Source organism: Larimichthys crocea, chromosome I (assembly GCF_000972845.2).
Source record: "Larimichthys crocea isolate SSNF chromosome I, L_crocea_2.0, whole genome shotgun sequence".
Taxonomy (NCBI): Eukaryota; Metazoa; Chordata; class Actinopteri; family Sciaenidae; genus Larimichthys; species Larimichthys crocea.
In genome coordinates, this window is record NC_040011.1 from 30,426,311 (window position 1) to 30,453,029 (window position 26,719).

Sequence of the window (26,719 nt, forward strand, 5' to 3'; positions counted from 1 at the left end):
TGATTAATACATTACACACACTTTAAGTCAACTCAGAATCAACTTCAATTCCAATCATGGTGCTCATTACAAACTGATTATGTTAAACCAGGGATGTCCAAAGCACGGCCCGGGGGCCAATCACGACCTGTGGTCAGATTTCACTTGGTTTGTTTTTATAATATATTATTCATGGCCTGCTAGGATTGTCAGATACTGTATGGCTGGAAGATTTGTTTTTTTGTTGACATAAAGCATGTAAACCTTTAAGGACATAACTGCTGCTGTTATATATCTGTAGATGTGACACAAAATATTACTTTGTGAATGGTTTTGTTAAAGACAAGAGCAAGAGTGATACGTTTTACACTTAAATTTTAACAGACTTTGCATTACTCATAATAAGTCGTGTTTAGAATGAACATGAGGTTAAGATTTGTATCAACTTCACGGAAGTTTAACGCGTTCCATACAATTTATTCTTTGTTATCTGACTCCAGATGTGAAAGAAAGGAAGAATTTCAAATTAGTTCACACCTGATTGGCTATATTTGGTTACATTGTCATTAAAAAAACAAAAAACAAACAAACAAACAAAAAAGATAATTGTAACAATGAAATCAAAATTGTTAGAGAACATTTGCATGCAACTTTTATTGGTAATTGTTTCATTTTTAAATGTTAGTATTCGGCCCCTGAACAAATCTGGCCCTCTATGAAAGAAAAAGTTTGGACACTGTGTGTTAAACTATACCATAATTGTGCAGTTTGTGCTCAAATTATAATAGTAATAACCGTAATAGTGTAGTCTTAACTCCCTTAAAGATCCGATAAATTAATGAAATCGGGGAAATTGTGTGCAGGCCAAGTGGCCCCAAAAGCACCTTATTGGCAGGACCCAAGCCTGGCCCCGTCTCTGCCAGACTAATATTGAACATGTCTTCACCAGTGTGGTTGTTTTTCATAGTGACAGAAGATAACAACAGCGTTGCTGTTTGCAAAAGTTGTTCAGCAAGGATTCCGAGAGGAGGAAAGAAGACTTCGAGTTTTAATACGATGCGATGTTTGAAACAAGCGGTATTAAAAGAATATGAAGCAGCAGGTAGCAGCTAGCGGTGCTGCTCAGGCTAAAACAACACAGAGTGTGGATGTCCTGATTGGCGGATTTTGATGATTGACACCTGTTGACCAGTCAGAGTCAGGAGAATCGATTAGTACGGCCCACATTCACCTTTGACCCACCAATGACGATTCAGAATGAAGTAAACCCAAAGGTAGTATATCGCACCAAGAGGTCACACTTCACTTCAAAGCCTCTTTGTCTTTATGTAACAACCAGGAGCTTCGTGACTGATTCAAACTAAAGCAGAGACATAGCAGGAGACATTAGCAGCGTTTTTTCAGCCTGGAATAGAACTTCTGACCACACGCCGGGGGGTCATTATACTGTCATTGGTCATGCAGACGCACATTGTAAATAGTACTATTGACTGTAGAGCGTGATAGTCTGTCAATAAAAAATCAGCTAGCAGCCAACACCTTTTCTCTTTGGATCTGCATTGATCTTGATGGGTCTGCCCGAGGTTTATGACTGTTAAAAGGAAGGTTTTCTTCGCCATCGTCGCCAAGTCCTTGCTCAGGCTGGAACTGTTGGTCTCTGTAAATAATATTATAAGTCATGAGATAACTTTTGTTATAATATGTGCTATATAAATAAAATTGAATTGAATCTCACAAGTGGCCTCAGTAAACTCTGATAGACGGAAATCCGTCGAAACAACTGAGCACTTTAATCCATGTATTTTGTGTCATGTAGTTTGCCCACAAGCTCTCATGTGCTGGCATGTGCTGCACACGGACCAACACATGTTGGAAGAGGGGTTATAAATGATGTTATTCGCTCAAAGTGGTTTGCGCATTACACTAGATTTCACAGACTTTTGTAGATAGTTGTATGATGTGCCAACAGACCAGAAAGAAGAAGAGCACAGTGAAGCATGACCATCTGGAACCTCTGCCAGGTTCTTTTTGTACATTTGCAAATAGACTTTGTACATATGCAAAGTTGTCAAGGCTACAAATATTTGTTAGTCATAACTGATCGATTCTCAAAGTGAGTCGAGGGTTTCACGACAAGAAAAGAAGACACTAGAACAGTTCTTAAGTGTCTGCTAAAAGGTGATCCCCAGGTTAGGGGTGTTACAGAAGGTTGTATAAAAATTCATGCAGGATCTGTCAGAAATTTTAGGGTTGAATGAATGAACGAATGAACGCAACTATCAAACAACGGTTGACCAAAACAGTACTAACAAAAGGTCTGAAATGGCCTGACGCACTGCCTATTGTGCTGTACTCCATCCAAAGTGCACCAAGTGCAAAAACAGGACTGAGTCCTCATGAGATGTTAATGGGGAGACTAATGTCCACAGGGACAAGTTTACCTCTGACACCAAACAAAACTTCTCTGCTTTGGATGGATGAGTTTATGGCTGAATATGTAAAAAGATTAACTGACATTTTGAATTTTATCATTACAGGTGAACAGCTCCCAAAACCATCAGAGAAACCAATTAATCCTTTTAATGAAGGAAATTTTGTATTAATCAAATGTCTAAAAATGTGTTTTTGTCTCCAAGATAGAACGAGGTGTTGGTGACAACGAGGACTTGTATTTCCTGCGCTCTAACCAAACTGCCTATTAACCAAACAAACCAAACTGTTAACCCCGTTATGTTTGAGTGTCCAATTGACACGTGATGACTTGTTATATTGATCACACCCTGACTTTCTCTCAAGGTAAATGGTCATGGACAACGCATGATAAAGCTCTGATTAAGATGGTGCTCAGTGCACCCAGGTATTGAAGGTAACATTCACAGCTTCTCTACCTTTGACTGAACCTCTGGAGCCGTGGTGTTTCACTAAACAGCCATTGAAAAGTTATCCTGATTATAAACTGGGGTGTTAATTACCAAGATGTTCCAGGGGAGGTGCAGAGTGGTAAGATCTGTGCTATGGTGAAACTGATAAGGACAACAGTCTTCTATATATTGGTCAAAGTTAAAGAAACACTTCTATTTTCAGACAAAAATACCAACCTTCTGTTACCGCTGTGTTCAAGTTTAGTTTAGCTTTATTTTCATGATTCTAGCTTTGCTTGTGTATATGATTGTTGTTCTGAATAAAAGAAGTGTGACCTTTAAAAATGTAGAGATTGCAATGTTAAGAATCAGTTTAAAATCTACCCCAATGACAGTTTTCACAACAATATAGTATTCTGATTTAATTGAAATGTTACAAGTAATTTCCGATGATATGCAACTGATGGATATCGACTGTTCATGGGATTATTCTATGAAGATGGATTCCACACTACCATGCATCGTATGTGCTAGTAACCTCTCCATGATAGTGACCCTTGACCCTCGACTTCAACCCAAGTACATAATGTACATGGATTGAAGACTTTACAATACCTTGATTACTTATGTATGTATTTGTACCTAGTGTGGCTGGATGAAGCTGAAGAATGTCAAGATCGTGCAAAGCGGCCATCAATGTGGCTAGATCAAAGAATCTAAAATATGAAACAGATTTTTCTTTGTGTAGAAAATAAATTTTAAAAAACTATTGAATGAGAAGCTGTGTCCAAACATTTGACTGTGCATTCATGAAACCACACCTCCAGAAGCCAATCAGTCCGTTCAAAACATTAAATAACTCTAAAGACTTGCAACTGTTTTGTAGACCGAAATTATATAATATTCATCAAGTTGTTTAATATTTACAATGAGCTGTGAAAATATAATAACACTGATGACACTGTGAACAGACATGCAACATTCAGCATAAACTAGAATTATATAACATTATAATATACCAACAGATATAAAAGGTATTATTCCAACAATGAACTGCTACTTACAGACTGAAGACAGACTACCTCCTAGTAGTACATACAGACTAAGTCAAGACTGAACAATCCAGCATCCGCTTCAGAGTATATGCTGTTTTTATTCACATATTGATGATTGTGTGGAAAAATAATATTATTGAAAAGGATTTCATCATTTTTCTTTTTTCATAATAATAATAAAGAAATTCCCACAAATCCCTGCAACTGACATGTTATTCAACACAACTAAATGCTACTCACTGAGTTTTTGAATTAGGAATAGGGCTGGTTCATTGGTAGGTATAGGGATGGGGCAACAGGTCTGCATTTTTTGGGTAGTCAAATTTGTACTGACGATCATGATCATTCATAACTAGCAACAAAAAAGCACTATGGAAAATGGGGGCAGTCAGTAGCGTAATGGGTTAAGCGGCCGCCCCGTGTGTGGAGGCTACAGTCCTCGCTGCAGCTGTCCCTGGTTCAAATTCCGCATCAGACAGCCATTTACTGCGTGTCACTCCCCCTCTTTCTGCCTCCTGTCTATCTTCAGCTGTCCTATCATTAAAGGGATAAAAGGCCAAAAAAAAATCTAAAAAAAAGAAAGAAAATTATGTGTGTCAAATTATGTTATGTTAAACATATACTATCTGGAATGTGTGGAAAAGTAGGAAAAGGCCAAAATTTAATGTAAAAGAGTAGTTATGATAAAAGTTTAAAACAGTAACATTAACATATAACAATAACACTCTGGTTTATCCGTGACAGTAAACTGAGCATTCCAAACACACCAAAATGATTGGTGTCAGCCTGCCCTCCATCCAGGACCTATACCTGTCCAGAGTCAAGAAACGGACAGGTAACATCTCTGCAGACCCAATACACCCTGGTCACAACCTGTTTAAACTTCTCCAGTGGTCAATGGTCACTCAGCTGGAGGTTTTTGCTGTGTTAGAGACAATATAGAAGAAAAAGGTGGATTACAAACAAGGTGTTTTGTGCAGTTAAAGAACAGTGTGTTCTGCCTTTGGCTTCAACTTTGGGTTGTAACTTTTGAGAGAAAAAAAAAGTACATTTTATACATTCAGAGTATTTATTTGAAGACTGGCTTTCTGAATGATTTCCACTGCCACTTCCGCAAAGGCCTTTCTTACTTATTTCAGTGTAACATCTTATTGTCAATCCACTTCTGGAGGCAAGATAAACCATTATGAATGGTTGATCTGTGACAAGAGGGAAATGTTGAAATGTTCTTAAATCAGAATTAAGTTATTTCTGTCTTCAGAACAGGAAAGTGATCCTGCCAGCATTCATGGCTTTGCTTGACTATCCTTTATTTCCATGATATGGAGATTTGTTGAAGCTCTGTTGACACTTTTATGTTTACCATGTTCCATATGTCTTATGTTCATGGTTTTGATGTCTTCAGTGATGATCTACAATGTACAAAATAATAAAAATAAAGACACAACATTGAATGAGAAAATAAAAATCTGTACAAAATTTCATACCCATCATTGACCATCCCTTGAGCTATCCCTCTTTTGCACTAGAGACCAAATACAACAAACTCCCTAACAGTCCTGTCGTGGTTTCATGTCAAATGTGTCAAAATCCCTACTAATAGATAAAGACAGCTATGTTAAATATTCACATCAGAAAGAGGCTTTTCTCTGAGCTGTCCACATCTGACAGTCACACTGAGAGCTGATTAGTCAACATGAAAAAGTCTGGACCTAATCCACAGACAAGAGACTGAACCACTGCTGCTGAAAATGTACTGGATCTGTATGTATTAAGGGCACAATGTGTGCTGTAGTCTTGCAACAGTTTGCAACAGTTTGTGTGTGTCTGTGTGTGTGTGAACCTGGGGGACAGTCTGTCCAGCAGCAATCTGCTACAGTAGGTGTGTACATGAACTCTCCTCCATTCCCAATCTATTGTAGAGCCATCTTTCCATCAAACACAAGGCACCATTCTAATAGAAAGACGGATGTAAGGGCACTAAAATATGTTATGACGTGTTATTTATGTAGTGATATTATTTTTGTATAAAATCAATCTATGTGTTGAACAGTGGGTGAAGCTAAGGTTATGTTTCTAGTTAGTAGCTACTGTTTGTTGCAGTTTACTACAGGTATGGTAACACCATAAGGCAGGGCTTGAGTGCACATGGGCACAGGAAATATGTGTAGATAAGCATTGTGCTAGATTATTTGGAGAAGTCAGCAAAGTTTTGGAACAATATACATTTTGACCGTGCTATAAAGCAGGTGAAGTACAGCATCAAGTTTCTGTAAATTCTTTACAAAAAGACTAATAACACACTCTGCAGACTGCAAGTGGCAGAAGACCATGGAGCTTATGGTAAAATGGTCATGACAAAGGACTCCTACAGATGCTATAATGCAATAAATTAAAAAATACATATTTCATAAATAAATATTTTACATCAAAAGATAAGCATGAAGGATTTAGTTGCATCATGTGTGTAATTGCAGATTCCAACACACTTGATGCCCTGAAACAAAATACCTACACTGTGCTACTGTAGAAAACATGGCATTTCAACAATACAGACTCCTTTGACTCATGGCGTCTGTAGACATGATACACTATTGACACACTTATAAAAACAGAGTTATTCATATTATATTCCTTTTCTGCCATCTTCTGTAAATAGAGCTCCTAAATGTTATACACCTTAAAACACATACAATTTTGAAAAGTATCCTCTAAATTTGGTTAATTAAGAGCTGTGATGGACCTACGTATGCTCTGAATGATAAATATAGTTGGCTTGCTGTATTGACTTATGGACTGAATTTCATGCAGAATCTGGACTTAATCTGTACATGCATTTTTGTAATCAAACATCTCATTGTTGTCTCTTTTCTAATATCTGTTCATCTTTACACCCCTCCAGATACTGCAACGTGGTGCTCTGGAGAATTCATTTCACACATCTAATCACATTAGTTACTAGATGACAGTTTAAGGAATCACCCAACTCATTAAATGTGTGGCATAGCACTGCTGCTTGTTTTCCATGAAGCTTCATAAGCTAAAGTATTATATTCCATTAAAATTTAATAATTTCTTCTGATGTAAGCAGAGGTGCTCTTTATTTCAGACCTGGATGCCTCCAGAAAAACAACCCTGAAAGGTCAACAGAGTATGCATCAGATTAGCAGCACCCTGCTGAAAGTCATTTTTCAGTTCAAAATATCAACTGATTGGAAATCTCCCATCAACACAGGGGAGGATCTGTAAATACAACGATTACAAGTGTTTGTGCTGTCACAGTCAGACTTAGAACTGTTTTATGCATTCTGTTCAGAGAGGTGGACAGAAATAGCCCCAGCCGCTGCAGGCCCAGCACTGCAGGGGGCCGGCCCTTCTAAACCAGGCCAGGACTTTGGCCAATCTGATTGGCCAAAATGCCATGAGAGGAGAGTGTGACTGTAAAAAGAACTAGGATGTCAATTGTGAAAATGGATGTGTGTGTGTATGAGTAAGAAAAAATAGGGCAAGATGGAGATGGAAAAAGACATTTTGTGCTTGTGTGTGCAAGTGTATGAATCCGCCCTGAGCATAACTCAGCAGACAGAGAAAAGGAGGAGCTACAAACACATTACAGGAGAGGAGCACTCATTACATCAGCTTGTATGTGTGTGTGTGATGCATCCAGCTCAGCTCAGGTTAATGGGTTCACAATATGAGCATGCAAAACTGGAGCTCTACATGCTTTCAGAGCACTGGAGGGAAGTGAAGACAGGAACCTTTCAAAGTTTACAAACTGTAGTAAAAGACAGCCAGCTCGAGCTGCTCTGTGCTGATTGACACAGGCTGCTCGCGGCATCGGTCAAAAATAGAACAGCCGTGTATTCCCTGTGGAGCCGAGTGGAGACCTGCTTTTGGGATGCTTCTGAACCGGACCACGGAGGGGCCGGTGGGGTTTGAAACATTGACTAGAACGGCCATGCATCTCTCTGGCCGCCACAGCACACAGAACACAGGCATCCGTGCCCGGTGAAATAAAAGGACAGAAGATTTGCTTTATTGAGTTTCTACATATAAACTTGCAAACATTATGTTAGTTATGGACAATGTTATGGAAACACTAAATACCAGGATCTCATAAATTTATGGACAAGGTCATTGTGTTGTATGATAGCATCATTAATTATTAGAAAGTTGTGTTTGTGAGTGAAGATTTCAATATTGACAACACTACACCACATAGCATACAGCTATCACAGAGTAGTGGGTGGACTAATCCATAAATAACTACATAAATGATATCTAATGATCATAACTTCATCATATCTTAATGATATAATCAAGTTAGGAAGCATTTACATCTGCAACCCTTCAGGGTTGTATTAAGACTACAAGCTGATAAAACTTAAGGAAATAAATACAGTATATGTAGATGATGTCTATGAAGCTTATGTGACATTTTTGTCAATCACAACATTACATGGGAATTTATGGGAATTGACAGGAATAAAATGGAATATGTGCTGACAGAAACATTTTAATATATATCGTAATTGTTAATTCATGGAAATGAAAAAACATGAGTTGACTTTTACATTATACTGAATTTCTATTTAGCAACAAGAAAAAAAAACATGGTCCTTATGACCACACTGGTCTTAGTACATATAAATATACATACATAAAGCATGTCTTGTATAGTCTTTTGTGAGTTGCAGATATAGTGGGACAATGGACTGTGCATACAGAGGGTTGCAAATTGAATTAATTCTTTTTTTTTTGACGCGGGTAAATGATTTGTACATGTGATGGTAGAGTTCAGGAGGGACGAAAGTGTTCAGGAGCCTCTGGTGTCTTATGCTGTAATGTAGTGGTATATGAATCACCATTCATCCGGATCATTCACCTGGATCCTGAGATCAACAAGTCTGTAGTCTCCATTAACCTGGATCCTTACTGTCCTACACCCGCCTAACACCGGGCCACATATACAAATTAAAATGATAATTGCATCATTCACTACTCTCCTTTTAACCTGTACAATTTCATCACATGTCCCAGTCCATTTGCCTAAGTAGCTGCCAGAAATCCTGCTACTATCATTGACAATAATATGGAGATAGATTAGAGTCAAAAGTTTTGGGGTTAAAAACAATTATGATCAACTCTGGTAATTCTTTTGAATAAATGTATTTTCATTTTTCAATTTTATATGTTTCTTTCAGTTGCAAGTTTTATCTTTTCAGATTCTGATCTTATTTTTTACAGTTAAAAAAAATATTCAGTTTCAAATCTTTCTTTTTCAGTTTAACTTTGGACCCAAATCTAGCGTGGGGGGCGTGGCATCAACTGAGAGGGGTGTGGACATTTTTGAATTTTGCCCTGACTGACAGTACAAGAGGGATAAATTACGCCAGATTGTGCACTTGGACAGCCACACTTTAAGTACTGAAATTTCCAATATCTACGTAGCACTGTGAATGCTGCACAGTGTCCGCTGGCAATGATGGCGTCCGGGAGCGGTGCTGCAGGCTCACCTGCAGGACCCAGCACACAGGTGAGAAAAGTTAAATAAGTTTGGGAAATCCTGTTAAATGTCAAAATGAGAGGTCGTTTTGTGACAAGCCAGAGTTCGTTTAGCGTTAAGCAACTCGATGCCAACGTTAGCCCTATGCTTAACCTCTAGTTTGGTACTTAAAGATGTCAGAAACAAACGATTTCCCAAACTTATTTAACTTTTCTCATCTGTGTGCTGGGTCCTGCAGATGACCCTGCAGCACCGCTCCCACATCCCAGAAAACGTCAGAGCAAAATTCAAAAAGGCTATATTTGGATGAACTGATCACGTATTGAAGAATATTAAAACGTAATAAGGTGACATATTAACAGCCTTGGCCTTACAGTGGAAATTAAGAGTTTTAGCCGTGCAGGATATTCGTGCATGGTGTGCAAGTGGAAGTTAGTCACTGACAGCAGTTTTTTCACTGCCAATCATGTGGTGTCGTTTTCCACACCCCTCTCAGTTGATGCCACGCCCCCCACACTAGATTTGGGTCAAAAGTGTGAAACTGAAAAAGAAAAATCTGAAACTGAAAAAGAAAGATACTTATTTTTATTTTAAATACGTTGCTGTATTTTTCAAAATTCAAGATCAAAACTTTAGAAATTTTAGTTTGAGATTTAATGTTTTCAAGTACTTTTGATCCTAATCTAGCTCTATACAATAAGTAGCAATAGCTTTAGGAGTTCAGACTCAGATGAGCTGACAGCGGGTCAGTGCAACTTCCTGCAGAATCAGACTCTAGCACAGACTTCAGACTCAGATGGACTTCATGCAGTTGTGTCGTCAAAAAGACTTCCCCCAGTCAAATGTAGGAAGATAAATACAGCAAAAACAAGATGACAGAAACTTTATTTAAAACACAAACACTCGTTTTATGTAGCTGAATATAGCTCATAGGCTAAAAACAATGTAAGAGTAGCATAACATAATTAATGTAATAAACGTCATTTTAACTGCAGAATTATATGTTGTTAATGATTCACCACACTTGATTTAACATAATAAAGTGTTAATGAACTTTAGAGGCTATGCTAATACAGCCTAAACACTGTGAGAGGAGCATTTGAACTGCAGCATTAAGTGCATAATCTGTTGTCAATAATCAGGAGTATAATTAGGAGGATAATTTGTTATACTCTCCACATTTCTATTATGTTGTTTACTGTATTTACAGTTGAATGAGTGATGCTGACTGCGAGTTATGAGAATATAACACTGTATGTGTGTCAGTTGAATATAATGTTAAATACAAGTTAAATACAAGACAATAGTCACCAAGACCACTGCAGCCAACACAGCAGATGACTTCAGCAACAATAAAAGGACGACAACTTTCGTTTCTGTCTACTGTTATACATATAATCAGAGCTTTTTGTGGGGATTTATTTTAAGGGGTGGTGCTCGATTGCAGTGTTTGGTTGCGTGTAAGAGGAATTTAATGCACTAAAAATTTAAGAAAACAAATAGATACTGTATTATATTATAAAAGCAAAAATGAAAGAAATTGTGTAAAGTGCATAGATTGAAGCAACAAAAAGTCAAGTCAAGTCATATTCCCGTTTGCAATTTCATGAAACATGTTACAGCTTACGTTACTTAACTACTGCTCAAGAAATACTGCAAAGTATAAGATTTCAGCAACACTTCACACATAACCATGTTCTCTATTGCAGACATCAAGTTTAAATACTTGACCAGCAGTGTTTTACAGGACAGCTGTACTACTCTTTTTTTGTCTTTTCAATGCATGAATCTATAAAAAATCTATAAAACTCTATAAAAATTATAATAATCAACCATATACAAAACTTTTCAATACATGTTTTATTTTTCTTCTTTTTGTTTTCAGTGAGCCTCTAATCATGTAACAGAAAAATACATCATATAAACAGCACGAGGATTACATAACAACTAGAAAAATTTCAAAAGAAATTTTGAGTGTGCCTGACTCTGGCCCCGTCGACCCCATACATTATTATTGACACTGCAGTAGCACAGTCTCCCCCTGAGACACAGAAATTCTCTAAATCAGGGGTCGGGAACCTTTTTGGCTGAGAGAGCCATGAAAGCCACATATTTTAAAATGTATTTCCGTGAGAGCCATATAATATTTTTTAACACTGAATACAAATAAATGCGTGCATTTTAAAGTAAGACCAACAATTTTAAAGTAAAATAAGTCTCTGAATTTATTCTTTCTAATAACGTTGTTATACTGAAGCTAACCAATAATAAATAAAATACTTCTTAACATTAATGCGACTTCTAGAGCTGCATGGTCCTGATCATGCACCGATCCCCATAGCAACCGTAGTGTTTCGGATGCAGACGCGCATGCGCACTCACGTACTGCTGAGTGAACTCTCCGGTCGTTAGCTCATAAGCAGTTTCTTTTCTGTGTCGTTAAAATTGAACAAAACACGAAACACAACTGCTTACTCTCCTACTGAATTTAATTGGAATTTTTTAATTGCAACGAATGTAAAGACATTAAACATGTGGTACACATTTCGAAGGCGTAGAGGAGACCACCGGGCTCTCTCCGAGGCGAGATGCCTGGCCAAGGCTCCGTCCAGCATGGACTAAAACACAACACGGACAGTACAATTTGTAATGAGTTAAAATGATTTTTTTAACAGACAAAGTAGTTTTCAAGACTGCATATTGCTAGCAGATCCATTGTCTGAGTGCGGCCGTGCTGTTCTGAATGAGGGCTTTATAGCAGGTAGTCTCTCTCCCATCTTTCTGGTACTGCTTCCGCCACTGAGTGTTTTAGTGGTACCCACTACCGGACCGTATCGGCTTACTTTCACCCCTGGTCTGCGAGCCAGATGCAGTCATCAAAAGAGCCACATCTGGCTCGCGAGCCATAGGTTGCCGACCCCTGCTCTAAATGAAGCCCCTCAAAGAGGGTCTTGTTGACCAGTTCTGTGTGAAGTTTGAGAGCTAAATGTTAAAAACTCTGGCCTCGGGAGTTTGAGAAAGAACAGCTGCTCCCTGCTCCTTTTGGAAATTTCTCCTCTCTAATTAACATGGGAGTAGATGCAGCAGCGGGTTGGTGTTGCTGCCACATCTTTGCGTCTCCTGCCAAAACTATATATTATACAGCTTTAGCAGACGAATATGAGTGAGACGACAAATTTTCCTACGTTTCTAGCTATAAATGATTTCTGTAGAGTGACATTTGCGGCCTCGAGCGCAGTTTACAAATGTGTTTTTCTCTCCCTCTCCACTAGCTTTTATGTTATGCACTCTAGCTCTGGAACATTCTTTCAATACAAACTCACATTTTTTGGCGATTTTTAGGCAAACCGTTTGGCGAAACGCTTAGAAAAGTCATAGCATACCGATTCCAGCGGTGCCGGTCATTTTGACACCTTTTTTGTGTATGTGCGACCAAAACTGTGAGAGGAGTAGCGAACCGAAAAAAACACGGAAGAAATGGAAGACAAAGAATGTGTCTAAATCTGGCCCCGTCGCCCCCATACATTATTACTGACACTGCTCAGCAAATTCAGTATTAATACAACAAGCTGTGTCATCATTTTGAAAGATATTTGTCTTGTGTTTGTTTGTGTGTGTGTGTGTGTGTGTGTGTGTGTGTGCGCGTGCATGCTTGTGTGGTCTTGCGTCTGTTAATCAGAGTTTTACAGTCTTTTATTTTGAAGGGACTCTTATTTTGAAAGACTTTTGTCTTGTCTGTATGTGTGTGTGTGTGTGTGTGTGCATGTGTGTTTGTCTTGTCTGTCGGTGTGTGTGTGTGTGCTTGTGTGTCTGCCCTGTCTGTGTGGTGTGTGTGTGTGTGTGTCTGTCTGTCTCTCTATCTATGTGTCTGTGTTTGTGTCTGCAAGAAAGAAGGATAAAATGGCCGACATTAAAAATGTAGTCTTGATAGTCATTGATATCATACAGAGACTTCAACAAAGTTAGTCAAAGGCAGGCTTGAGGTTGCCAAGCAACCAGGGTTAGCTGCAGGCCAGAGTAATTAGGCACAGGTGCACGCACTCTCTTCCCTGAGACACACAGAAAATCTCTAAATGAAGCCCCTCAAAGGTGGCCAAAAATGCCAAAAAGGTGTGCCGCAAAACAAAAGCCAAAATGACCATCAGCATCATCGTCTCGTGGACCATTTCCTTGCCAATTTTCAGGCGAAAATTGTATAAACTTTGGCCCCGGGAGTTAGAGAAAGCACAGGTGCTCCCTGCTCCTTTTGGAAATGGCACATCTTTGTGTCTGACCCCAAAACTATAAAACTGCTTCAGCAGTGTTATCACTGCGACCACCTCGAATTTTCCTAAGTTTTGAGTGGTAATCATGTCTGTAGAGTGATATTTGCAGCCTCAACCGCAGTTTGCAAATTTATTTCTTGACAAATTTTTCTCTCCCTCTCCACTCTAGCGATGATGTCACGCACTCTAGCTCTAGAACATTCTTCCAATACACACCCATTCATTTTTTTTGCCGTGGATTTTTGCGATTTATCGGCAAACCGTTTGGACGAAACGCTTAGAAAAGTCATAGCAGTCAATTCCCGGCTGAACCGCACATTTTTTGTGTATGTGCGACAAAAACTGCGGGAGGAACAGCAAGCCAAAAAAAGGCTATATAATAATAATAATAATTAGAAAACTGCATTTCCTGTGGAAAGTGCAGTGTGGGTGCCCACCTTGCCCCAGCGGCCCAGGGTGTGTGTGCTTGTATTTGTTAAGGAGAAAGTTTTATAAAGTCTTTTATTTTGAAGGGACTCTTATTCTGAAAGCCTTTTGTCTTATCTGTGTGTGTGTGTGTATCTGTGTCTCTGTCTGTCTGTGTGTATGTGTGTGTCTGAGCAATTAGCACAGGTGCGCGCACGTGTGCTCTCTCCCTCTGACCCGAGAGACACAGAAAATCTGTTTCAGGCACACTCAATAATAAGTCCAAGGAGACGACAATGCAGAAAGCTAGTATGAAGGCAGTATTGCACATCAGTATGCATGCCGGGTGTAGATAAGTAACAGTTCTAAGTTATTATGTTAGTAGTAGCATTATGCTGTCTTCTTTTAAAAAATGTAAATACTAAATTATTAAAAGTACAGCCTCAATGAACCCATTTCCACGTTGCTAGGAGATGTTATACCATATAATGTTTCTCTCTCTGTGTGATTGTCAGCTGACCGCACAGGAGGCGGAGAGTGAGGTGGAGACACTAGTTGACTGATCACAGGTGACTGTGTATCAAATTTTTAATAACTTTTGTATCAAATGTGAAATTTCCGATCCGATTTTTTAAACATGTTATCGAAAATATCAAAGTATGGATACTTTTGACAACCCTAATCTCTTATATCACTAACAGCACAAAGTGACTTAAAGTGCATGCAAATCTGCTAATACAGGGCAGGAAGACCAAGGATATCAAGTTCTCCCTGTCCAAACAAAAGTTAAAATAGTGTTGAGTGTGGATGAATGAGACCCAACAGTTTCAAAGTCCCTCCTGCTGTGAATTGTTGGTTCTATTCCAGCACGCCTTTCTGAGGTTACTATGAGACCAGAGGAAGCTGGAAGAGTATGCTGTTTAGCTCTGAAAGGGTTCAACTGTATGAAAATAACAATAAGGTCAAGATACTCACTTGCCTAATAATACAAGTGAGTATCTTGACACTGTGCATGCAGTGTACTATTGTAGGTTTCACATTGTGAATGGCAAAATTTGCAACAAAGATAAGACTGCAAAAAGCAGCTGCCTTTCTCTAGAACCACAATAAAACTGAGGACTCACCAGCTAGCTTGCCACCCCAGTGAGGCAGTGAAAGCACCAGAAATGGGTGGAGCGATGCCAACTGTATTAACTGTACAACCTCATCTGACTGTCTTCTTTTCATACTCAGAAGCCCTGAAAGGGTTTGTAAAAACGCCATCACTGATTAGATAGCAAGATTTATTGCTATAATATGTGGTCCATTGACATTGCTTCAAGGGAGGGTTTTCACGATGATCCCTGATAATGAAGAATTCACCAACTTTCTAAAAGACTGATCATTAGAAAATTGTTATACAGTAAATCAAGTGTGAAAACAACATGACACAGATTGCTGTTGAATGACTGCAATAGGCTGCCATGTCTCCATCTTATCTTGAGATTAGCCTGAATGGTGTCCAACATAAGGACCTACATTTCAGTCCTTTTGTTAGGTGTGTCACTATAACCACAACAAGTACAAATCGTTATCTGAAAACTCTGTTAAACTGAAAACAAAATTAATATTTAATATATAATATTTATAACATTTTTACAACGTACGTAAATGGGACCACACAGCTTTGCTACAACTATGAGTGCGCTCAGTGAGAATACATAAATACAGTTATCAGAAAGATGACAGTAGATTTTGAGAAGAGCAGAGAAGGAATAACATCCTCCTTCATATCAACGGGTCCTCAGTGGAGAGTGCACAGCTTCAAGTGGTGTCCACATCACAGAGGGTCTGACCTGGACTCTGCATATCGACTGTATGGTAAGAAAGGCAAGGCAGAGACTGTTTCACCTCGTACATTTGAGGAAATTTCAGAAATCCCCTCAAATACTGAGAATTTATGCTCCTGATGGGTACGGAAACAACACAAAACAAAATATATATATTATAATTTTGTTTCATTAAGGATATATAGTAGGAGCTCACAGAAATGTTTTTCACCATAATTGTTATTTTAAATAGTGTGTCTGCTTTTCAACATTAAAAGCAGTAGTCGCACAAATGTAAAATCCATTCATGCTCGAAAAATGTGCCAGAAAGACTATCTCAAACACAGCCTCAGTTCCACAATTATTATATTATATATTATAAGCAGTGTAAATTAGCTTTTATGCTCAGTATCTTTAATAAATCAAACAAGAGAACAAAGTCTAAAATGATTTGATGACTAACTACAGGTATAAATATAAAAACATTTTTATAAATGAGACACCAGATGAGCAGGTTTGCATGTGGCACAACAAAGCGCTCCAAGTGATCAGGAGGCACTATGAGAATGTAGCCCATTTACCATACATCTAGGCCATGGTTTTTGATGTTTTCATCGGAATTACAATAATCAGTGGGTTTGATGTCATACTAACCTGTCTCAATGGTATTCTTTATGTACCATAAAGTCCTTCACATACTTGCTGTAGTTTAACTGTGTTCATTCATTTTCAGTACATTCCACTCAATCTCTCCCCCTCAATCTCTCACACTGTGCTCCTCAAATTCAAAAAGTTTCAGCTGAACCAGTGCCCAAAAGTCATAGGTATGACAATGAAAAGCCTGATACACCTCACTGAGGTAGATGTTCCTAAGCAAATGTGAAAATCACAGCTGGAGGATCCACCATGACTATTTTAGCATTTTGTATATTAGCTTGCACCTGTTGGTCACGCATAACCCTTCATCTAATTGCTTTGTGTGCAGTTTTTGTTCACAAACTACTAAGCCCAGCTGTGACATTACTCACATCCCCAACACTCAGCAAGTGAACGTTTACATTTACTGAGTTTTTTTTTTATTGATTTCTTTTAACTGACTTTTACAATACTCTACTGTGTTTCATTACAGTACTCTACTGAGCTTCTTTACAGTAGTGTTTTTTTTATTATTATTTTTTTTTTTTACAGAACTCTCCTGCATTTTTTTACCGTACTGTTTTTTTTGTTTGTTGTTTTTTTACAAAACTCTCCTTCATTTCTTTACAGTACTTTTTTGTTTGTTTTTACAGAACTTTCCTGCATTTCTTTACAGTACTCATGAATTAAAGCAAAAAAAATCTTTTGACTGAAGGTTTTTCAAGCTGCAGCCAAGTCATATTCCCCATTTGCAATTAGTGAAAGATGTTACAGGTAACGTTACCTGACACGTGCTGAAAAAATAAGATAAGATTCACAGCCCCACTGCTCTGATAACCATGTTCTGTAATGCAGACATCAAGTTTAAATATTTGACCAACAGTGTTTTACAAGAGGATGCTTTAAAGAGCTGTTCTGTTCACACTTTTCTTTATTGTCTTATCAGTGTAATTTTTAATCTATGAAATCAAACTGATGCTCTTTTTTTCTTTTTGTCAAGTTTTATTCAAATAATCTACAGCATCTACAGAACTTCAGTACATTCTTTTTCTACTTCATCTTTATCATTAATTATTATTATTAATATTTAATATTGTTTCCAGTGAGCCTCTTGTCATTTAACAGACAAATACATCAAACAGCACCAGGATTAAATAACAATCAGAGCAGCTTTTGCAGCCTTGTGACAGTTTCAGTATGATGGTGAGCTCTCACCTTTCTGCCATCACTACCATACTGTTAATAATGTATAATCTGTCAGACGAGTTCTCACATGTGGACTAAACTTTACTAACAGAGTCTCAAAACGACGTCACAGCTCTGTGACGCAGTCACGACTCCATGCTAGCTGAGCAGCTAAACTTTAGTGCCGATGCTCCAGGTTTAGATCCCGCCGTGTGTGGGTCACTGTCCTGTCATTGGTCAGGCGTGCACAAGCTGTAAACGATACAATTGGCTGTATTGTGTGACAATCTGTCAATAAAAATCAGCCATTAGCCATCAACACTTTTTTGTTATACTGATCTCATAAGTCGCCTCTGTCAAGTCTGAATGACGGAAATCCATCGTAGTGATGGAGAACTTTAATCCATGCAGCAGCGTGTGTTTTTGTGTTTTTTTTACAGAACTCTCCTACATTTCTTTACAGTACTCTACTGTGTTTCCTTATAAAACACTACTGCATTTCTTAATCGAACTTTACTGCGTTTCTTTACTGCACTGCGTTTCTTAACAGTTCTCATTTCTTTACATGATTCTACTGCATTACTGTGTAATCTACTGTGTTTCTTTACAAAACTCTACTGTGCAACCATTCTTTAAAGCACTCTACTGCATTTCTTCATGGAACTTTGTGTTTCTTGACTATATACTACTGTGCTTCTTTACAGAACTCTAATGCGCTTCATGACAAACCTCCACTGTGTTTCTTTACTGTACTGTGTTTTTTTACAGTACTCTACTCTGTTTCTTTACAAAACACTACTGCATTTAATTACAGTGCTCTACTGTGTTCATTTACACTAGTCTATGGTGCTTTTTCTCCAAACATTACTGTGTTTCTTGACTGTAATCTTCTATGTTTATTTACAGTAATTACTGCATTTCTTTACAAAACTTAATTGCATTTCTTTATTGTACTGTGTTACTTTACTGAACTCTATTGTGTTTTGTCCATCTCAACCTGCTGGTGTTGCAGTGATGCTCTCCTTTATAATAGCTGGGCACTAAGGGTCGACCGATATATCGGCCGGCCGATATATCGGGCCGATATTAGCGTTGTCTAGGTGTATCGGCATCGGCCGATACACATGGCCGATACGGCCGATACGCATCCAGCGTCATTTACAGACAGGCGTTCAAGGGCAGCTCTGTGAAGACCCGCTATGCACGCCGCAAATGAAGTCGGTGTTGTTATCAGTCACTGTCAATTCGGCGTTTGAAGGAGTTAAACCGGCGAACACCGGTGAAGCAGCCCAGTGTGTGTGTGTGTGTGTGAGTGAGTGTGCACGCACGTGAGGGAGAGACAGATGGAGCGAGAAAAAGTGATCAGTGAGGAGCGACACAGTCATTGCTGTAGGCAGATGTCAGATTTGGGAGATATCTGCAAAACAGTCCAGGACCTATAATGAAACTTTAAGGGGGTTCGAGAAGGCTTGCTAAGCCATAGTTTAGCTTAGGCCTACGTACGGAAATATTTTTTTTAACACATGGGGTAGCGCCCTGTCAGTGTCCTCTCAGACACCGCGGGAGCAATAATGGCATGCGAGTGATTATCACTGAATAAACTTCTAAATCCCTCCTAAACGTAACTCGCCACTCATATTGTGTGCAGTATAAGGGTAGGCTACACTTCTCCCACAAAGTGATAGCAACCAAATGTTTCAAGAATCTCGGTCGCTGTTGCTGGAGTGTTGCAGCGAACACCGGTGGTGAAACTGAAGCAGCCCAGTGGGCGTGTGTGTGTGTGTGTGTGTGTGTGTGTGTGTGTGTGTGTGTGCACGTGTGCACGTTAGGGAGAGACTGAAGGAGCGAGAAAAAGAGATCAGCGCGGAGCGGAACAGTTGCTGTAATCAGATAACTGCACAACGAACCCAACAGTCCAGGACCTAATGAAACGTTTTGGGGTTTCGAGAAGAGGCTTGCTAAGCCATAGACTACTTTAGCTTACGTACGGGAATATTTTTTGAACACATGGGGTAGCGCCGTGTCAGTGCATGTCGACACCGCGGGAGCAATAATGGCATGACAATTTTGTTTATTTATTATTATTATTATTTTAAATTTTTTTGTTTTGCTGCTTTGTTACTTGTTCTTAACGTCAGTTCAGTCACTTGAAATATTTATTATTTTATGTTATTCAGCTTTTCTAAAAGCACCAAGACACTTTATTTTTGTATTACTTGGTTGTTCATTGTTCATTGTTTATTACTTGAAGTTCTACCTCAATTTGATTATGTTAAATAAATGGCTATTTATTTTTAACTTGAGACCTGGAATATTTGTCATTTTTTAAACTTTTTTTAACCCATATCGGTATCGGAAATCGGGTATCGGAAATCGGGTATCGGCCATGGGCCATGGGGAAAAAATCGGTATCGCATCGGCCATCAAAAAACCCGTATCGGTCGACCCCTACTGGGCACCACAGCTCAGCATTTAACTGCACATAAGAGTGTACACATAAGTCTGTGTGAATGTATCTGTAAGCAATTGTGCACCCAGATTGGTAAAATAATGTTACAAAAATGTGCAACCTTCGACTGTAACTGTATTTCTTATTCGCAAAGAACAGTGTGCAAAACATTCAGCTTACAGCTTCTAATTATAAGCCTTAAAGGCAGAGCATATCAGCTGTCATCAATTAGTTGTATCAGATTTCGTAGCCTACAGCTGTTATGTTACATATTAAATCAACATTGGGGTAAATATGAATTGGATTGGACCTGGCTACCCTATGTTAAATGACTCTTCCACACAATGTAAAACACATGGGAACACAGTTGGCCATTGTTAACTAATGCAATAGTACACACAATCACGTATCACTGTAGCTGCAGGCTTATTGTTTTCACTGAACAGAAAACAACACACACCATGTGTATTCCAGCCTAGGTAACCAGAATCTGCAATGAACTGGCACAAATGGTGGTTAAAGTTGCTATGGATACTGAATGGTATCCATGGCAACAACCATCATCAGGTCCCCTAGCTAAGTAGGTGACTGTGAACACGGAAGTAGGGCACTTGTGAGCCATTTCTTCAATTTTTTTAATCTACCCATGGTACTGATGCAGAAACATAGTAACCATGTTTTACCTAAAAGTCAAATTAAAGGGTTATTATGTAGGTTTTATTGGAAATCAGGCACTCTTTTGCTGGAATGTCCTTGACCACATTACAAACATTCACATGTGAAGCTGTCGCTGCTTGTCCTGATATTCAGTGATCAGCTCCATTGGAGCAATTGGGGTAGTGCCTTGCTCAAGGGCACCTCAGTGGTGGCAATTTCATTTTCCCTGCCCAGGTTTATTCAGGTGGTATTGGGTTTGCACTAGTGGGCATAGAGTCGCAAGCCATTTATTTGCTTCACATACTGCTCTAACACGTTTAGTGTCAAGTGCTTTAACAAATTATACTGATGTATTCAAATACAAATGAATACAATATAGCTGCAGGCAGCAATTGGCAGGTTCAAAGCTTTTTGCAGACAAAATCAAGCAGCATGATCAGGATTCAGGCTTCACACACAGCTAGTTTCATTCTGTTTAAAGGAGTGAGACCAATCACACACTTGTTTCATCATCATAAAGTCTGGGTAGTACTTCAGAAAGTAGGTAAAGTTCTGTCCATAGTGCTTTCATATTTGTGGCATTTGTTGGTTGGACTATATTAAGTTTTACTATTACATGGACAAATGGTTAAGGAGTTATGACCAATTTCCTCCTCAGTCCCACACTTTACGAAGATATTTTGATTGGTATTTTTTTGCGCATTTATTATAGAATTGTAAAAACATGTTGTATCTGTGACGTCCCCCACAGGTTTCTGCCATGTTGGCAGTCCTGACTCTGCCGCCTCCCGACTAATAAAACCCGACAAAGATGTGGGTCATTGGTGGACCTGAAGTAGCCTGAATGATGCCTAGGTCCTCAAACAAACCACGACACCCACATGTCAATCAAAGTGATCACACTGTTAATTCTGCATAACTTTAAGCCTTAATATCATTTGAACAGGTGAATTCTATTCAGTTTTTTTGTAACAGGCTGTAAACATGATTATTTCTGCAGTGAAGTTGGACATTTTAACATGGGGACTGACTCAATTCTGGAGCCAGCCTCAAGTGGACATTTCAGGAGTTGCAGTTTTTGGCACTTCCACATAGGCTTTACTTCAAAGTCACAAAGATTGCTGCTTGGTTTTCACCCCAATAATGATATCATGTGGCTCCTCTAATAGGACTGCATATCTCACAGTGAAATCACTGGAAACCCATTTTCAAACTGTGTAGGCAAAATCCTGGGTAGTGCTTCTATCTGTGTGGTTTTACAGTACCTGTGCGCACATAAGCAGGTGGACTCTGACACAGATAATGTGACGGGTAGTAGCTCCTCTTGCTGTGTTTGAGGATTTTGTAGTCCTTCTCACTGCGGCAGCGTTGGCTTCTGTGAGGCTCTATAGAGGCTGCTGGTAGCAGCAGGCGCTCTAACAAGTCAGGGCTGCGCCACTGCCGCCTCAGCGTGCTGCTGCCAGTCTTCTTCATCCTCACCACACCAGGTGGCAAACAGTAGAGATAGTAAATCTATCTAAAGGACTGAGTCAAAATTATTTTTCCCACAAGAAGACTTCTGAATATTTAGGCCAAATAATTCACCTAAGGTTCCCAGTTCCTCATGTAATTTCCATTCTGGAGCGTTAGTGGTAACAAATCAACTGATGAAAATCAAGCAACCACCATGCTGTGAAATAACGGATTACAGTCCCAGATTGGTCAGACTCTCTCATGGTCATTTCACTGCTGACATAACCAAGAGGACCTCAGAAACAATTCAGGAGCTCTCTCTCTCTCTCTCTCTCTCTCTCTCTCTCTCTCTCTCTCAGCATGAGAGGTGTGGGGACGGTCTGTTTGAGGTTGTTTAGGGTTCGCTTGGTAAGGTGAGCGGAAAAAATACGAGACTGGATCTCTCTCAGACAGACAAAAGCCTGTGCAGTGAATGAAAGGAAGAAAGGAAGGAGAGAGTGAGGGAGGGTGCAAGAGGAGAGAGGCTATGAGGAGAGAGAATGACACAATCTCCATGGGAAAAGCAGACCCATTCCTCCCTTCTACCTCCATCCACTATCATTCCTCCAGGATTCCGTTCACACACACCAATTGTTGATCCTCCGGTAAAAAAAAAAGTGTGTGTGTGCGAGACTGTGTAATGTGGCTAAGAAAAAGGATGATGGAAAAAATGTAAAAGAGAAAAATCCACAAAAAAAACATTTGATGAAGGGAAAGCAATAATCCAGATTTGAATGCGCAAAGCCTCTGCTTCTCCTTTGTCTTCTCTTTCGTCTGTTAGCCTCTGTCTTTCTGCCAGCTGCTCGCCTGCCTGCTCTCACTCTGTTGTGAGAGAGGATGGAGATGCAGGCAGGCAGGAATGATATCAGTCAGCCTATTTGTGTTTCTAAAGGGACTGCTATGACTTGGTGCATTCGTGTGTGTGTGTGTGTGTGTGTGTGTGTGTGTGTGTGCGTGCGTAACAGTCTAGTTGGTTAGCCAGCCAATCAGCATTAGGGGCGGGGATTCTTAGATTACGTCTCGCTGCAGAAAAGTTGGTAATCAGAAATGTAAGGCCAGGTGCTGACATTTTTCAAATTAAGTCACATTTATCTGTGGAAACACGATGATGACATCAACTGAGTGTGTCAATTAACGTAATGAGACCAAAATAGACTGGAAGGTGAGTTGCTCTCCTAACAGTGTTCAGTCAGCTTCTCTTATTTCAGTGTAAAGAATATTGTTACAGTTTAGAAAAGGTGCGAGACTGGCAGGTATCTGAAGTATTTTATATTGCTAATGGGAGAACAGGTTGTAACACAAATGGTACATTTTTTCTATAACCTTAAAAAAATGGCGCCGCGTGTGGACACAGCAGCCCCTCTCTGTCCTGATAATGTGGTGCATACATGTTTGTTTTCGTCGATGTGCTCGAGTGATTTTAAGTTTTCGTCGTGTTTGTCCGTCCCAAGACGCACATACAGTCGTAGGACTCTTTTTGACATTGGCAACACAACATAGGAAGAAAGGAAGGAGGGTGGCCCGCTTCGACATCAACCCCCACTACTGCAGCACACCCGCAGAGGAAGCGCCGCAGGCGGTGTGCGAGGAGGCAGAAGTGGGGAAAGCGTGGAGGTATCCGGTCCAGGCTAGCGCCTAATCCACACAAGACGGCTATACCGTCCACGTACTTGCCAATGTACACTCCTTGGACAACTAACTGGACTACATACACCTTCTGAGATCGACCCAGCAGACTGTGAGAGAATGCTGTGTCTTTGTGGTCACGGAAACATGGCTCAACAACAGCATACACCAACACCAGACTCCGCCATCCAGCTCGACTGGCTAACATGTTACCGTGCAGACAGAGCCCTCATTGAAGGAGGTAAGACCCACAGTGGCATGGTCTGTGTTTACATCAGGGATGCTTGGTGTCAGCAACAACGATAGAGACAAGGCACTGAGTGAACTGTACAGCGCCATCAGTGACCAGACTGCCCATCCAGAGCGACTTCTCATCATGGCTGGAGATTTCAACCATGCAAATCTCAAAACAGTGTTTCCTCGGTTGTACCAACTAGGCATGTCACGATTACAGATTTCCTTGGTACAATTACTGTCAGAGAAATAATCACGATATTATTATTATTACCACAATTATTTTTGTATTAATTAATTTCACACTACCATGAATAAGTAAAATCACATGAACACACCTTATAGGTCTTATTTTAATTTATTTCCCTCTTTGGATGCTCTCATAACAAAATAATATAGCAACAATGTAAAGTAACTAAAAAGTACAAGAAAAATGATAATAATCCCATTTGAAATTAAACAAAAATCAGATCTGCCAATAAACGCTACACATTAACTATATACTTCTCTCAGAGAAAACATATATAAAGGCTACTGGACCTTTACCTGGACTCGGAAGGGTTCTTTCTGTAAACTACACTAAAACTAAACTAATTGTTTAAATTGTTGGAGCTTCTAAATAATGTTTGCGTTACAGCAGCTCCCAAATGGTAAATTAGATAGTGAGTGATAGCAAGAAAACAAAACTTTAACACTATACACCTATACGATATCCTATTTTAACACTATATACACACGTATAAATAATAGTTAAATAAAACCAGTAACAGTTAAATAAAAACCAAGTAACAGTGAACTACGCAATATGTAAATCTAAAACCTTATAAAGAATTTAGTCTTTGAGAGACTGTACAGAGAATAGACACTGATTGTATAAAGTGCAGTGCATGTGTGGAAGATTTCACTTAAGTATTGCACAAGCCAGTTGTATAGCTACTGGACTTGACTTAAAGTGACTGATATTTTGAGGGAGGAGTTGTAGAGGCTGATGCTCACAGGTAGGAAAGACTTCTTGTGTCTCTCTGTGGAGCATCTTGGTGCCAGCAGTCTCTCTCTCTCCTGAGTCTGTCCAGCACCTCATGGAGTAGGTGGGAGTCATAGTCCAAGATAGCCCACACCTTAGACAGCATCCTCCTTTCCAACACCACAGTCAGCGAGTCCATCTGCAGCTCCCCACAACATCACTGGCCTTACGAACAAGTCTGTTAAGCCTGTTGGCTTTGGCTACCTTCAAACCACTGCCCCAGCACACAACAGCACAGAAGATAGCGCTGGCCACCACCGACTCGTAGAACATCCTCAGCATCGTCCCGCAGATGTTAAAAGATCTCAGCCTTGTCAGAAGATAGAGGTGGCTCTGGCCCTTTCTGTAGACAGCTTCAGTGTTCTTTTTCCAGTCCAGTTTGTTGCTTAAGTACACTCCCAAGTACTTATGCTCCTCCACAATGTCCATCGAGGCCCCCCCCCGAATGGAGGTAGGGGTTACCTGTGTTTTTTCCCTCCTCAGGTCCACTACAAGCTCCTTGGTCTTTGTCACATTGAGCTGTAGATGGTTTAGCTCACACCATGTAACAAAGTTCTGCACTGTTGCCCTGTACTCGGTCTCCTCTCCACCACTGATACACTATTGCAGAGTCATCAGAATACTTCTGAAGATGGCAGGACTCCCTGTGGTGTGGTGTTCCCTGTGGAGCTCCCATGTTGCTAACCACTCTGTCTGACACACAGTGCTGTAGACGTACATACTGTGGTCTGCCAGTCAGGTAGCTAACAATCCAGGACACAAGGGAGGTGTCCTGCATAATCATTAGCTTCTCCCTCAGCAGGGTGGTGTTAAAGGGACAGGAGAAGTCAAAGAACATGACTCTCACCATGCTCACTGCCTTGTCCAGATGGGTGTAGGCTCGGTTCAGCATGGAGTTGATGGCGTCATCCACTCCCAGGTGGGGCTGGTAGGTGAACTGAAGAGGATCTGTGAAGGGTTTCACCATGGGCCTGAGCTGCTCCAGAACCAGTCTCTCCATCGTCTTCATGATGTGCGATGTTAAAGCTACAGGTCTGTAGTCATTGGGGGTCGCTGGGGCGTGGAGTTTTGGGGACTGGAACCAGGCAGGACGTCTTCCAAAGCAGAGGGACTTTCTGCAGAAAGAAGATGGTGTGAAGTACTCTACAGAAGTGGGGGGCACAGGCTTTAAGCACCCTAGGGCAGATGTTATCAGGGCCTGCAGCCTTGCTTTAGTGGAGTTTTTGAAGCGGTCGACTGACCTGGTCAGGAGTGAAGGACACTGAAGAGGTGGGTGTGGAGTCGAGTTGTGTAGGACAGGAGTTGTGAAGAGGGGAAGGGGCAGGTGTGTCCGATGGGGGGTCTGAGGGGAGGGGGAGATGCAGAGTGTTGGTTGGCTGCTGATGGTGTGCAGACGAAAGAGTTCAGTGGGGGGTGGGGAGGTTACCATCAAACCTATTGAAAAATAGATTCATGTTGTTGGCCCACTCCCTGGTGTCGTTCCCCCCTCTATTAACAGCACTTTTAATTCCAGTGATGGTTGTCATGCCACTCCATAC

At 40.0% G+C, this 26,719-nt stretch overlaps 2 protein-coding genes across 4 annotated transcripts in view; both read right to left on the reverse strand.

Moving 5' to 3' along the window:
- The window catches only part of LOC104934781 (storkhead-box protein 2), a 77,247-nt gene that overhangs the window by 34,966 nt on the left and 15,562 nt on the right, over positions 1-26,719 (reverse strand). Inside the window, exon 1 of one of the 3 annotated variants that reach the window (XM_019254350.2) lies at positions 22,072-22,546. The exons of the other annotated variants lie outside the window; for them this stretch is intronic. Within the exon in view, the coding sequence (XP_019109895.1) occupies positions 22,072-22,279 (208 nt within the window). The 5' untranslated portion in view covers positions 22,280-22,546. Of the gene's footprint in view, positions 1-22,071; positions 22,547-26,719 lie in introns of those variants that run through there. 3 annotated transcript variants of the gene reach the window in all.
- LOC113745633 (uncharacterized) lies at positions 25,709-26,611 on the reverse strand. Its single transcript, XM_027277838.1, has 2 exons — positions 26,423-26,611; positions 25,709-26,296 (listed from the first exon to the last, which is right to left on the reverse strand). The coding sequence occupies exons 1-2, from the start codon at positions 26,608-26,610 to the stop codon at positions 25,717-25,719; spliced, it is 768 nt and encodes a 255-aa protein (XP_027133639.1). The 5' UTR covers position 26,611; the 3' UTR covers positions 25,709-25,716.

Bases quoted from the DNA above. Each gene is read 5' to 3' on its own strand.
- LOC113745633 (XM_027277838.1), bottom strand. From the start codon at position 26,610: ATGGTAACCTCCCCACCCCCCACTGAACTCTTTCGTCTGCACACCATC. The intron at 26,297-26,422 runs GTCAGTCGACCG...TTCTTTCTGCAG, and splicing joins TGTCCTTCACTCCTGACCAG to AAAGTCCCTCTGCTTTGGAA.